This window comes from Etheostoma spectabile, unplaced genomic scaffold, assembly GCF_008692095.1.
Source record: "Etheostoma spectabile isolate EspeVRDwgs_2016 unplaced genomic scaffold, UIUC_Espe_1.0 scaffold00001057, whole genome shotgun sequence".
NCBI classification, from domain to species: domain Eukaryota; kingdom Metazoa; phylum Chordata; class Actinopteri; order Perciformes; family Percidae; genus Etheostoma; species Etheostoma spectabile.
In genome coordinates this window covers 1-13465 of record NW_022602683.1, presented here as the reverse complement: position 1 = coordinate 13465, position 13465 = coordinate 1, and the positions used below count along the sequence as shown (strand labels likewise).

The following is a 13465-nucleotide window of genomic DNA, read 5'->3' as shown; positions in this document are numbered from 1 at the left end:
GCACTTCATCGCTCACAGCGGGAAAAAAGAGTTTAGCTCCATCTTTACCTTTGAAATAAGCCAACAGGATAAACAAGCGCAACGGCTACAATACAAACACTAGAAAGACATTTACCTTTGGATGTTGCTGTTATAGTCTTACTGCCAGTGTCCGTTTCCTCTGTTTCTGAAAAAAAAAGATTTCGCTCTCTCTGACCTGACGTAGACACCGTAACGTGAGCCTACAGCCCACAATGACATGACGTGGAGCACGTCACAAGCGCATGTCCATAACTAGAACGCTCATAGGATGTAGACTACCCTGCCTCGGTCACGAACAAAGGTTACTAAAGAGCAGACGTGCAGTTACCACATTCACCGATGTCCGCAGGGAAAGGCACAGCGTGTTCTAAAAACCCCTATTTTGCCATATGATTTCCGGCAGCTTCATAATACACTTCGATTATATTTTGATGACAGTGGTAATAACCTCCACATAGGACCCTCCCTCCTCAAACCCATCAGAACAATGGAGTGACTCACTATGCTCCTTTCCTGTTATGTCATAGGTAAATACAGCAGGTACTTCTAAAGAATGATGTGAAAGATCTTAATAAAATTTTGACTTTAAAGACTGATTAACTCAACTCTTTGCTTATTAGCTGGTCTTTAATGACTGAATAACTTCAAATAAAGTCAGTTCACCTGATATGATACCTTCGATACATTACAGTGGTTCCACATCTTGAAATACCTGTAGTCTGGAATTGTGTATCTCCCTTTCATTTGCTGCATATGAAAGCGGTGAAAGAAAGGAAAAGCTTGATCATGTGGAAAATTGATTTGTAGCAATGTTGAGTATAATGGGATAAATCTAGCAAATGTATCTATTCTTGTTGAGAGAGGCCATATCAGTTAATATATAAAAGTAGAATACAAGGTTTGCAATTATATTGCCAAGGCAAGGCAAGGCAAGGCAGCTTTATTTGTATAGCACATTTCAGCAACAAGGCAATTCAAAGTGCTTTACACAAAATCAGTTGAACAGATAAAACACAAGTAAAACAGTTAAAAATCACAAGCATTAAAACGGTAAAACACATGAATAGACAGTTAAAAACAAAGAGAAACATAAAACACAAGAATAAAATTTACAGTGCAGCATAAGAAATTTAAAGAAATGATTAGTCATTTAAAGAAAGGCAGCATCAAATAGAAAGGTCTTCAGCCTTGATTTAAAAGAACTGAGAGTAGCAGCGGATCTACAGGTTTCTGGGAGTTTATTCCAGATATGAGGAGCATAGAAACTGAAAGCTGCTTCACCCTGTTTAGTTCTGACTCTGGGGACAGAAAGCAGACCTGTCCCAGATGACCTGAGAGGTCTGGGTGGTTCATAGTGTAGTAGCAGATCAGCATATATTTTGGACCTAAACCGTTAAGTGATTTATAAACTAGCAAGAGTACTTTGAAATCAATTCTTTGAGACACAGGAAGCCAGTGTAAAGACTTCAGAACTGGAGTGATGTGATCCAGTCTCTTGGTCTTAGTGAGGACTCGAGCAGCAGCGTTCTGAATCAGCTGCAGCTGTCTGATTGATTTTTTAGGGAGACCTGTAAAGACCCCGTTACAGTAGTCAAGTCTACTGAAGATAAAGGCATGGACAAGTTTTTCCAAATCCTGTTGACACATAAGTCCTTTAACCCTTGATATATTCTTAAGGTGATAGTAGGCTGACTTTGTAATTGTCTTAATGTGGCTGTTAAAGTTCAGGTCTGAGTCCATGACTACACCAAGATTTCTGGCTTTGTCTGTTGTTTTTAACATTGTTGTTTGAAGCTGAGCGCAGACTTTTAATCGTTCCTCTCTTGCTCCAAAAACAACCACCTCAGTTTTTCCTTCATTTAATTTCAGAAAGTTCTGGCACATCCAGCCGTTAATTTGTTCGATGCACTTAGTCAGTTTTTGTATTGGACTATAGTCCCCTGGCGATAAGGTTATGTAAATTTGTGTGTCGTCCGCATAACTATGGTAACTTATTTTGTTTTTCTCCATAATCTGAGCCAGTGGAAGCATGTAGATGTTAAACAGAAGAGGCCCCAGAATGGAGCCTTGCGGAACTCCGCACGTCATATTTGTACGCTCAGATGCATAATTACCTATAGACACAAAGTAATCCCTATTCTTTAGGTAGGATTCAAACCAGTTTAGTACTGAGCCAGAAAGGCCAACGCAGTTTTCCAATCGGTCTAGTAGTATATCGTGGTCGACCGTGTCAAATGCAGCACTGAGATCAAGTAATACTAAGATTGAAATTTTGCCATTATCTGTGTTAAGGTGGATGTCATTAAAGACTTTGACAAGAGCCGTTTCAGTGCTGTGGTGTGGTCGGAAACCCGACTGAAAGGTATCAAAACTGTTGCTTAGTGACAAGAAATGGTTGAGTTGTTGAAAGACTACTTTTTCAATGATTTTACTTAAAAACGGAAGGTTTGATATTGGCCTATAGTTGCTCATTAGTGACTTGTCTAGGTTGTTCTTTTTTAAGAGTGGCTTGATTACTGCAGTTTTCAGGGCCTGTGGAAAGATACCTGAAAGAAGAGATGTGTTCACAATCTGTAGAAGATCAGAAGTCAAACAATTGGAAACATTTTTGAAAAGTCCCGTTGGTAGAACATCAAGGCAACAGGTCGAGGTTTTCAGATGTTGAATAATGTCCTCCAGGTTTGTATGGTTGATCGTGTGAAATTCTGTCATATTGGAACTATTTTTGCTTGAACACTGTGACAACACATATCCTGGACTTGATATGGAGGCACTGACTGTTTGTCTAATCTTTTGAATTTTGTCTTTGAAGAAGGAGGCAAAGTCATTGCAGGCCTTGGTAGATAAAAGTTCAGATGCTACTGGTACTGGAGGGTTTGTTAACCTATCAACAGTAGCAAACAAAGCACGGGAATTATTATTGTTTCTAGAGATAATATCAGAGAAAAAGGACCTTCTTGCATTCCTCAGTTCCAAATTATAAATGCGAAGTCTCTCTTTATAGGAGTTATAATGGACCAGGAGATTTGTTTTTCGCCACCTTCGTTCAGCTTTCCTACACTCTCTTTTTTCTGTTCTCACCAGTAGGACATTTCTCCATGGAGATCTTTTCTTACCAGATACAACTTTGACCTTAGTGGGAGCAATGGCATCAATAACATTTGTGATTTTACAGTTGAAATTATCTACAAGCTCACTGACTGATAGCCCAGAGAGGGCTGGTGTGGAGGAGAAAAGCTGAATAAATGTGTCACTGGTGTTTTCAGTGATATACCGTTTTCTGATTATCTTTGTTTGGACACTTTTGGGCACAGAGATAGTGCCGTTAAAGAAAACACAGGAATGATCTGAGAGAGCAACGTCAGTCACCACAACCTTGGAAATGTTCAGACCTTTGGAGACAATCAAGTCCAGAGTGTGCCCCTTATTGTGGGTGGGCTCCGTCACATGCTGAGTCAGTCCATAGTTCTCAAAAACACAACACAGCTCTTTTGTCCCCCTGTCCTGGGGGCTGTCAACATGAATGTTAAAATCACCCGCAATGATTACACAATCAAAGTTAATGCAGATAATAGACAGCAGTTCAGTGAAGTCATCAATGAAGGTTGCACAATATTTAGGTGGCCTGTAGATATTTAGAAACATCGCTTGAGGGGAAGATCTTAATTGAAGAGCAACATATTCAAAAGAAACAAAATTTCCATAACATATTTGCGTACAGTGGAATGAGTCATTAAACAAAATGGCGACTCCACCTCCTTTCTTATTCACTCTATTCTCACTCATAAAACTGAAGTTAGGGGGAGCTGACTCGATGAGAACAGCAGCGCTGTTATTATGGTCTAACCAGGTTTCAGTTAAAAACATAAAATCTAGATTGTGCTTAGTAATAAAATCATTGATTAAAAATGATTTTCCTGCCAAAGACCTGACGTTTAGTAAGGCTAGTGTTAGTGTGTTTTCATTTTTTGGGACAGGCTGTAGCTGACGAGGAATGGATGCTAAATTTGCTAAGTTTGCAGTTAAGTGCTTATTCACCATTCTTTTCCTATTACCTATCACAACAGAAATTGAGGAAGAATTGAATCCACAGGGCCCGGGCTTGTCTTGAAAAGAGTCATTAGTATCACTAGTCCTGCAGCCAAGGCCGGCACATATCAGATAGTGCTTGCCAGATTTTGCACACAAGCGTCCTTATCAGTCTGGGGGGAAGGAGTTTTCTGACATCCTGGTAGTGGTGCTTGGCGTTTTACTTTTGCCCGGGGTTGAGCCATGGGGGTAGGAAGGGGTGCATAATTGATGGGGGAAATAAGGGAAAGGGTGTGTGGAGACATCAGTAGAGACAGCGATGAATCCTCAGAAGGTTCGGGGTTGGGAAGGTTTGAGGGGTGCTGGACGGGTGAAGAGGGGAGTGGAGGTTTCGTGTCTCTGCTCTCTGGTCTCCCATGGTCAAATCTTTGCACAGGCGGGGGCTGTGCTGGATCACTGCCGCACTTTGTTGTGTCTTCCTTTTGTTTTGTGACCTTGGCAGAGGGAGCAGATGTGTAGCGCAGAAAGTAAAGCAGATTAGAGGTGAACAGCTTTACTCCTGGCTTGTTAAGGGAAAGTCTATCTGCTTTAAAAAGATGTCTGCGCTCCCAGAAAATGTTTAAATTGTCAATGAACTTCAGAGAGTGGACGGTACATTCAGTTGAAAGCCATTTGTTTAGTCCCAACAGTCGGCTGAATCTCTCATCTCCTCTTCTGACTGACGGTATAGGACCACTGATAAACACATTTGCGCTTAGGGGGGTGACTGTGTCAAGCAGTTCCCTAAAGTCCAGTTTCAGCAATTCAGACTGTTGCTTTACAACATCATTTGACCCTATATGCAGAAAAATGTTCTTCACAGTTGGGTGTGCTGCCACGATATCTGGGATTTTTTGGGTCAAGTCAGACACCATGTCTTTGGGAAAACATAGTATTTTGGTGTTTTTACTGTTTTTTAAATCTTTTACAGCAGAGTCACCCACAATCAGGGTTTGAGGCCCAGTTGTTAGCTTTTTACTTTTTGAATTGCTCTCAGTCCTTACCCTGCTGTGTGGTGATGAGACGCAGTCCCGGTCATCAGATGACTGTCCAGCGTCTTGCAGCAGAGGAGCAAATCTGTTATCCAGTTGCACACCAGGTTGTTGGGGGGGCATTTTGTTGCTTATTTTCCCTTTTGCAGCTGTCCACGGCTGTGTCCTACTAGGTACAGGGGTTGAAGAGGCGCTCTGCCCAGATGATAATGCAGGCCAGCCGGTCATATCACAAATGTCAGGGCGCTGTGCCCGGCCCGTTAGTCGTCCTCCATTTCCCAGGAAAATGATTTACTCTTAGGCTTCGCACCAGACAAGTTCCAGGGAGGACCGCCACTTGTTGATTTATTACCAGTTCCACCCTCCTGTTTCTTTGTAGTCTTGTTGGTGCTAATTAGCCGTGTGTTAGCATACTTCTGTCCATTGTTATGGGTCCATGGTAAAGTGGTGTCATTTCCACAAGATCCGTTAACTTCCACGTTCACTTCTAGAAGGTGAACCTTGGTTCCAGAAGTGCAATCTTCTGAAGGAGTTTGTAGTAGTCTTCTACGGAGAAAGGAGGCATCTTGCTGCTAATTAGCTTTAGCTACAATCACTGTAGGACAGGCTTGAGCTATTGGTAGGCCACGCTCACGCAGAAAAATTTTAAAATATGGCAATAGCCTACTATGTCTACAAAAAATGTATAGTCCAGTGTTTTTGAAGTGTCCAAGAGCCGCTGCTCATAGTTTCTCAGAGGAAAAGCACGATTATCAGCAAAAATATGCAAGCAGAAGCAGGAGCAAGCAGCAAAGCGTCTGCACTGTAAGAAGCAGGAATCAATAGATCTTGAATGTGTTGGCAAACAGCTGTCTATTTATAGATCCTATTGGATTTAGGCCCAATAGTCACTGTCATTTATGCTGTTATGGTCTTCAAAACCTCTAAGGGGAGATCTTTGACAGCTGTTCAAAAACTTTGTCAGCTGTTTAGTGCTGGGCAGGTAGAGTGTTTATTAGAGCTTTATGGTGAGAACAGCTGCCATCTGAAGCTGAAAATGAAATATAATAGTGAAATATGCTTTAAAAAAAAAAAAAAGACACCCTACAACTGAGGACACAGTTTTTTCCCTGTGTTGTTTGTAAAGCAATATCTTTCATATTACACTTAGTCATATAATGCATTAATACAAAAAGTTTAGATTTCATGCAAGAAAGAAAATATACCAATACACAAAACTGTTTAGTCAAACTTTCCTTTATAAGAGAAGTCAACATATTTAGTAAGACACATTAAATTAAAATTCCTATGTAATCCCAGCTAATACAGCTGATGACAAACATTCATCATTTTGACCACTGTCACTTCAGGTAGGGTTTGTTTCATCACTAATATAAGTGATGATGAGTCTGCATTAAATGCCCCCCCCCCAGTAAACAAAACATTACCAACACAGCTGACAAACAGCTGTTAATGTTTTAAGTCTTTTTTACAAATTTAAATACTTCACTCCAGCCAAAATTTTACAGTAGAAAATGTAAACATGCAATACTCACGTAAGCACATAAAGTGGTGTTTAGTATTATTACTTTGTGCAACTTCACTGCAAACTGTTAACAGTCTCAAACAAAAATAATGAACATGCAAATTTAAATGTCATAAATTAAATTAAATTCACTAATTTCTCAGCAAAAAACAACGGAAACACTCTTTGAGAAGTGAACACCTGTGCAAATGTCTTAAGGTGAGTGATGCCTTTCTGCGTCCCTAAAAACAGAAAATATATATTGATATGGTAATATATACACTTTAATTTTAATGAAGATACTACATTGAACCCAATAGCAATAGTAAATCATAAAGTACAGTACAATCATACAAAGACCAATGATAGTTTAAAAAAAAACAGTAATAAATCATAATCTAGATTGTCTCATTTGTTAGAGTACATGTTGTCAATATCAAACATGTTCTTGTAGAGAACATGTTTGATATTGTCAGAGTTAATGTGATTAAATGAAACTCACGTGTCTTCTTTTCCCCCATTCCATCTCATTTCATGAAGCCTTAGGTGCCCAAGATCTCTCTGTTAAGATAGTATGAAATCATTATTTAATCCAAACAGCACGTAGTTATTATTTAGAGAGGACACCCCAGTAAAATTGAATACCAAAACCCAACTTACTGCCTCCATTAGGACTATGGGGTGCTCAGGCAAGAATTTCGGTTTCTTTCTGGCCTCAGGAGAACTCGCCAGACCAATCAAAAATTCTCTTGTGTAAGATATTCTGCCTATGAAACAATATTTTAATATGTACAGTATGCATATATATTAAAATCAACATGACAAGAGTTCAAATCAGGCAAATCAAAATAAAGGCAAAAGGAAGTTGATATTCTGTCAATGCAGGGTAGATACACAATTTGGGAAAAACAACCTCAGAACAGAAAAGCATCCAAAAGCACTTTGTGTCTTACCTTCTTTCTGTTTGTGGAGGTTGACAATCCTGTAGAACTGCTCTATGCCAATATTTGCCTATCAAGCATAACATTAGAAGAAAATTAGAATTGTTTTAGAAAACAAAGCTGTTGTGCATAGTTTCTGTCTCCCCCATGTAGAATTCTAAGTAACGACGACGACACTGTTGGCCCGTCCACATGATATAAACATGAACACATGGAGGACACGGAGGATTAAAAAAACAATAGACTCTTCAGAAGAGGTCATTATCTTCACTTGAGTTTCTGGGCGTGAAAGTCTCCATACAACATAACCTTCAGAACATAGCCATACTGAGAAATACAGAGAGTTGTGTGGAGTTGATTGTTTATTAGTTTTGTAGCAACTCATTTGGCAATGGCTTGTATGTAACAGACGTTCATTAATAACAAAAAGTAACACACTAAAGCTTTAATGTTGCCCAAATAAACAGTTTAACAGGCACATAGTGTACTTAAAGTTATTTTAATTAAAGAAAAAGGCAAAGTGTGAATCACACTAAAATACTGAAGAATTGAAATGATTAGTCAATCTAAAGAAAATGAACCAACAACAATTTAGATAATCCATATGCAGCATGTGTGTCGTTTGTGTCATCTATCAAGCATGCCAAACATTGTCTGGTTTAAAGGTCTCAAATGGGATTTGCGGCTTTTGTTTTTATTTAGTTTTTTACAAATGATTTAAAAACAATCAACAGCATAATTAATAATGAATGTAATTGTAAGTTCCAACCCTTAAATATTGTCTTCTCTGGGATTTCTTACCTCTTGATCCTCTTCCTCCATCAGCGCCTGTCCACATGTAGCAGTATTTATTATGGGCTCTAAATTAGGTGATACAATATTATAAGAGCATACCATTATATATGAACACAATACAAAACCTTGGATATTCCTAGAAGTTTGACCAATTGGTGCAGACTGCTTACCACTGTCAACATGAATGCAGCGGCGCAGGGGTCTTGCTGGCTCCAGATGTTTTTGGAGGATCCTTCGTCTTGATACCTCCATCTAGCTTGTGTCAGTGAGGTTCAAACATGTTTTAAATCCACAACACTCTACAAGGCTTGTTCATCACACATATCATGAGCAGCGTTGGATTCAATATATTATAAATCAGTGCTTTGTAAAGTGGTGTTTGCCGATCATGGGGGTCCTGAGGTGGGTCACAGCCCCTGGCTGCATGTCAGGAATAGTGGTAGACTCTTTTACTTTTAAGTATCATGTACACATGACGTTACTATTCAGATGCCAGGCTTCAACTGATCTTTCTCAATTCATAGCAGACAGGTATGTAATGGATTTCTATTATTAGTTTGCTATATCATAAATATCCTGCATAATTTGACAGTATGTTAACCTTAAGTTATTTAGAAATAACAAATACTAGGAAACGATCATTTAACACTGACCAGGGCTTGTCTTAGGTTGAGTGTAGTAAAACAGCTAACGTGAGCAAATCAACAAAAACGACTTAAATTGGCCCCATTAACTTTAAGTAGGGTAACTGTAAGCAAGCTTAACATAAATAAATGTCGGTGAAAACAAGTTGTCGAAAACTGTCGAAACCTTAGTTGTGAAAGAAAGAAGCAACTTTGGAAACCAGGTAAACCTAGCGGGAAGATGCTTGTAGCCCATCAGTGTTCATGGCAGACATCTGTGTTACCATGGTCTGTTTTAACGGCGCACCACAAGCGCTTCTGTTTTACGTTTACGAATCCGTTTAACGGTCGGGACTGTGTCTAACGATAGTACAAGATCTCGCATTTTAAGATTAACAACATACAACGCATTTTAACATTAGCAAAAAATAAAACGTTAAACGATGGCAATTGCAACTTCACAATGATGCCTAACTTTGAACTCTACGAAACCACAATAGCTAGCTTGCAACATTGGCCTAATAACTTATACCGGAGATAAACGAGTTATCGACGTAGTCGGTGGACTTTAAAGAGAAGAGACGTTTAATGTTAACATATTCACCTGTTTTAAAAAGTTCCCTCGGCGTGGTTTTCTGCCTGCTCAACTTCTTCTTCTGTGTGTTTATTGGCGTTGGAGGTGTCATCACATGGGCTGAATCCCATCACCCTTATCAGATAGCTCCTCGACTCCTCGGTCCTCGGCTGAACCGGAAGTCGTTCTGTCCCTCTCATGGATGAGAACGACAGACCCTCCTCGGTCCAAGCTCTTATTTTTGCCCCGAGGATACACAACTGCAGCCATCCCGGAAGCCGTGCAGTTGAAGGAGTATCTAATTCCGTCCAAACAGATGACGAATTCATGTTACGTCTCATCCCATTTTGCTTATTGTCTCTCCCGGGCCTCCTCGCGAGGAAGGGAGTCAAGTGGAGGCAATCTAAGTGGGACGCACCAGATCAATAGAGACACAGGAACAAAGTGCTATTTTGATGCACGACATCCATACAGTTAAGGGAATTACATCATGCGGTTTTATGAGCATTTTTTTTATTTTCTCCAGATATTATAGGCCACATGCTGTTACTGGCTTTATTTGTTAATTACATTTGTTATTTTCACAAACTTCTGTAGCCTTCATATGAAAATGAGATATCCCGCTGTCATCATTTCGGTGTTGGCTAAGCTGCATGTTCAGGAAAAAAAAATTGACCTTGGTTAAGTTGTTTTTATACTGGAAGTTTTATATTCAACATAAGAAAAATCTATTCTGCGGCTTCACCTTTTGGCCTATTCATCAAAAACACAACACTTTTGAATTCTGCTAACTCCCCTACACATTGCACAAAGCTTCTTTTTTTACCCATCCTTCGATTTTATAAATTTTTGATATGTAAAAAAAGAAAATGCTTTGAATCTATTATTCAGCTTGACCTTTTTTAACCTATTCATGTCAAAACACTTTGTGAACTTAGCTAACTCCCCATCACATTACACAGCTTATTTTTTTTCAAAAATAAGATCATGAATAGGTCAAAAGGTAGGCTACAGCCGCATGAAACCAACTTTACCACCGTAAAAATTGGCACTAGGATGCACTATTCAGTGGCCATTGTGATCTGAATATCAACCGTCTCTGCTACCCCATTGCGTAAGCAGTGGATTGCATTTTATGCATTGCCCGTGATAATTGTGTCCGCTGTGTAGAGTATGAAAGGGAGCGCGTTGCTCGCTCGCATTGACTCTAACGGTCCTAAGATCTTCTGTTACTGCCATTAACATCATAGTCGCTCAGCGTTGTGCTGTCTGGGTTCGGGTTGTTTTAAGTTAATGATATTGGCTGGCTGCTGTTCAACTGTGGATGTGTCGTGTGGGCTGTCTGTTCTCATCCTGACTGAAGTCCCTTAAGGGCGGGGAGCGAGGCAGAAAAAGCAGTGTCTGTTTGCTTGCTAAATTAGCATTCGATTTGTTGTGTATCAGTACAACTGGCTAATGAATCATGGGTTAGAACATATCACCTGGGTTCCCGTGTGTAGACAGCAGTTAGAGTAACTAGGGAGGCCAAAAGGGTCTAACAGGCAACTAAATAAACCATCCCGTGTCATTAAAATGAACTAACAAATTTCTCTGGCTTTGAACATTGTTGGATACATTTAGGATAGTGGAAGTGGATAACTCAAAATATATAACCTGGTCAAGTTGTTTTTAGACATTTTAATGCATAAAAGTTACATATTGTACCCTTAACTTAACACACTGCAACGTATGAGATAACTATTAAGACATCCACGCCAGTACTGTATAAGAGAAATAAAATTTAGAAAGTTTACAATTTTTTTAAATTTATGAATACAAATTACAGATTCTCAGTAGTCCTATTTAGTTTTACAACAGGCAAATACTATATATCCCACTTAACACTATCATAAACACAGAACCATTTACGGGTATCCCATTTAAACTAATATCACAAGTTATCACGGATTCCTTTTAATTAGTGATTAACCTGCACTTTATACAAGTAAGATTAATGTGGCAAGCAAAAGGTGTTTACACTGCAAGTGACAGGTGTGTAAAGAAAAATTGCAAAAAGGTATAGATTTTTATATAAAAAAACATTTCATAACATGTAGTACAATGATACATTATTCCACTATATTGTAAATTAAGTCAACCAAAAATCTAGTATTTCATCTTAAGATGAAAAATGCATACAAACCCCAAATTTAGTCAAACTATATTGCCTAACAAAAGAAAATGCAATAAAAAAAAAAAAAAAAAAGCTCAACTACATTCCCTGTATTCACAATTGTATTGTGTAATCACAAAAACAAAGAAAAGGAAATTTTGTCCCTTAAATCAACTTTGTTTCAATCAACATTGTATATATCCAACCTACACAGCTAGGGCTGGTTAGTTGCCATGAAAGGCATTGTCACTTTTACTCAAGAAATAGCTGTATTTTTTCTGGACCTATTGGTCTTCCACTCAGTTCCTCAACTGCTGTTAACGCCTCCTGACGGGACTCGAATACTGCAGTTGCAGAGCCTTTAGATTTTCCTCTCTGGTCATACTGCAGGGAGACAGATCCAGGAATAATGCGAATCCATAGCAAAAGTCATAGATTTCTTCACTTTTGATTGGAATGGCAAGTTCAGCAGCTTTACACAAGTGGGACCGTCAAAATGTTGCACTGAAGGACCAAAGCCACCCCGAAAGCCATTACCTCTGTCTTGTGGAGTATGAGGACCTCCTGCATGGGGCTCATAATCTCCGCCTCCATGGATGTGAGCCTGCGCATTGGTCATTGGTATATTACCATCATGAGAAATCCTAAAATCAGGGTACTCCGTGTCACCAAGGCGATAGGATGCCTCACTTCTCCTGCCCGAGTACCGCTCTCCTCTTGGCATTGGCTCTTGCACAATTGGCTCTTGAACCACTGGTGGCTCAACACCCAACTGCCGCATGTGAGAACGTGAATGCATTTCAGTGTGACCTCTGACCCAAGAAACCTTTGTCCATTGAGAGACAGTGCACTCATAGCCTCTGCCTCAGACCGGAAGAGAACCAACGCCTTTCCAACTCCAGCACCGTTATGGTCACGCAGCACAAACACCTTGTCCTCTGTGATATCAAACCCAAGGAAGAAGTCCATGATCTCAACTTTCCGCACATCAAATGGAAGGTTCCGCACAAATACACATTTTTTCTGAGTCATAAGGATCACTGGGGCAAGATGCAGGCCTCTCCTGACACATTCTGAGTTTCCAGAAGGTCCGACATCCATGCTCTGAGATTCCAGAAGGGTGATCATTTTCTCTCTTGAGATTGGCCGTGTAGAAATCCATCGGTTGAAAAACTGCCTTTTTTCAGGAGTCAAGCATCACAATAGTCACGCAGACTCTTAAACAGCACAAATGTAGATCTTGTTCTTCTCCCATCACTGCAATTAAGTGCAGGATCTGGTCATCCTCAAGCTTTGCATTACGAAAAAGCTTTTTATGTCTTCTTTTCCACTGCAAAGGACAGATTTTCCATCAAAACGCAGTACTCGTCGTCGGAAGAAACTGACCTCAAAGGTGATTGTGACCTGTCACGATGTGGGTTCCTCTGATGGCGAACAGGGGATCTCCCTTTCAAAGTTGTTGACAGCCATTGACTCTTCACCAGTAGCCCGACGCCAAAAGTTACTGTAGTTGTAGAAACCTCCACATACCTTGAACAATATATTTTCCTATCCCTCTTCAAGGCTTCTTGTGCATCCTCTCTTGTGCAAATTTGACAATACCTTTCCCATTTTTGGCACCCTGTGCATTTTTCAACAAGACAATGTCATCAATAAGTAAACCAAAGAAAAAAGTCACAGACTTCCTCTTCAGTCACAGAGAACGGCATTCCATTTAGAAAACACATGCACAAAGTCATCAGTGTTTGAAGCCCTCTGGTGATGGGGAGGGAATAAGCTGATCTGCTAGCTGATC

General features: G+C 39.8%; 1 protein-coding gene and 1 pseudogene across 2 annotated transcripts; both read right to left on the bottom strand.

The window, feature by feature from the left end:
- Positions 1–6299: 6299 nt before the first annotated feature.
- LOC116674816 (uncharacterized protein C8orf88) lies at positions 6300–9802 on the bottom strand. Of its 2 annotated transcripts, none has more exons than XM_032507054.1 (7): positions 9549–9802; positions 8492–8577; positions 8328–8386; positions 7539–7596; positions 7246–7352; positions 7088–7146; positions 6300–6827 (listed from the first exon to the last, which is right to left on the bottom strand). In XM_032507054.1, exons 2-7 carry the CDS (start codon positions 8571–8573, stop codon positions 6800–6802), a joined length of 393 nt encoding a protein of 130 aa, XP_032362945.1. In that variant the 5' UTR covers positions 8574–8577; positions 9549–9802; the 3' UTR covers positions 6300–6799. The 2 variants fall into 2 exon arrangements, with proteins under 2 accessions (XP_032362945.1, XP_032362944.1); XM_032507053.1 differs by having other exon boundaries at positions 8492–8573; positions 9549–9792.
- Positions 9803–11767: 1965 nt separating this feature from the next.
- On the bottom strand, positions 11768–13434 carry LOC116674817 (RNA-binding protein 12B-like; annotated as a pseudogene).
- Positions 13435–13465: the final 31 nt, after the last annotated feature.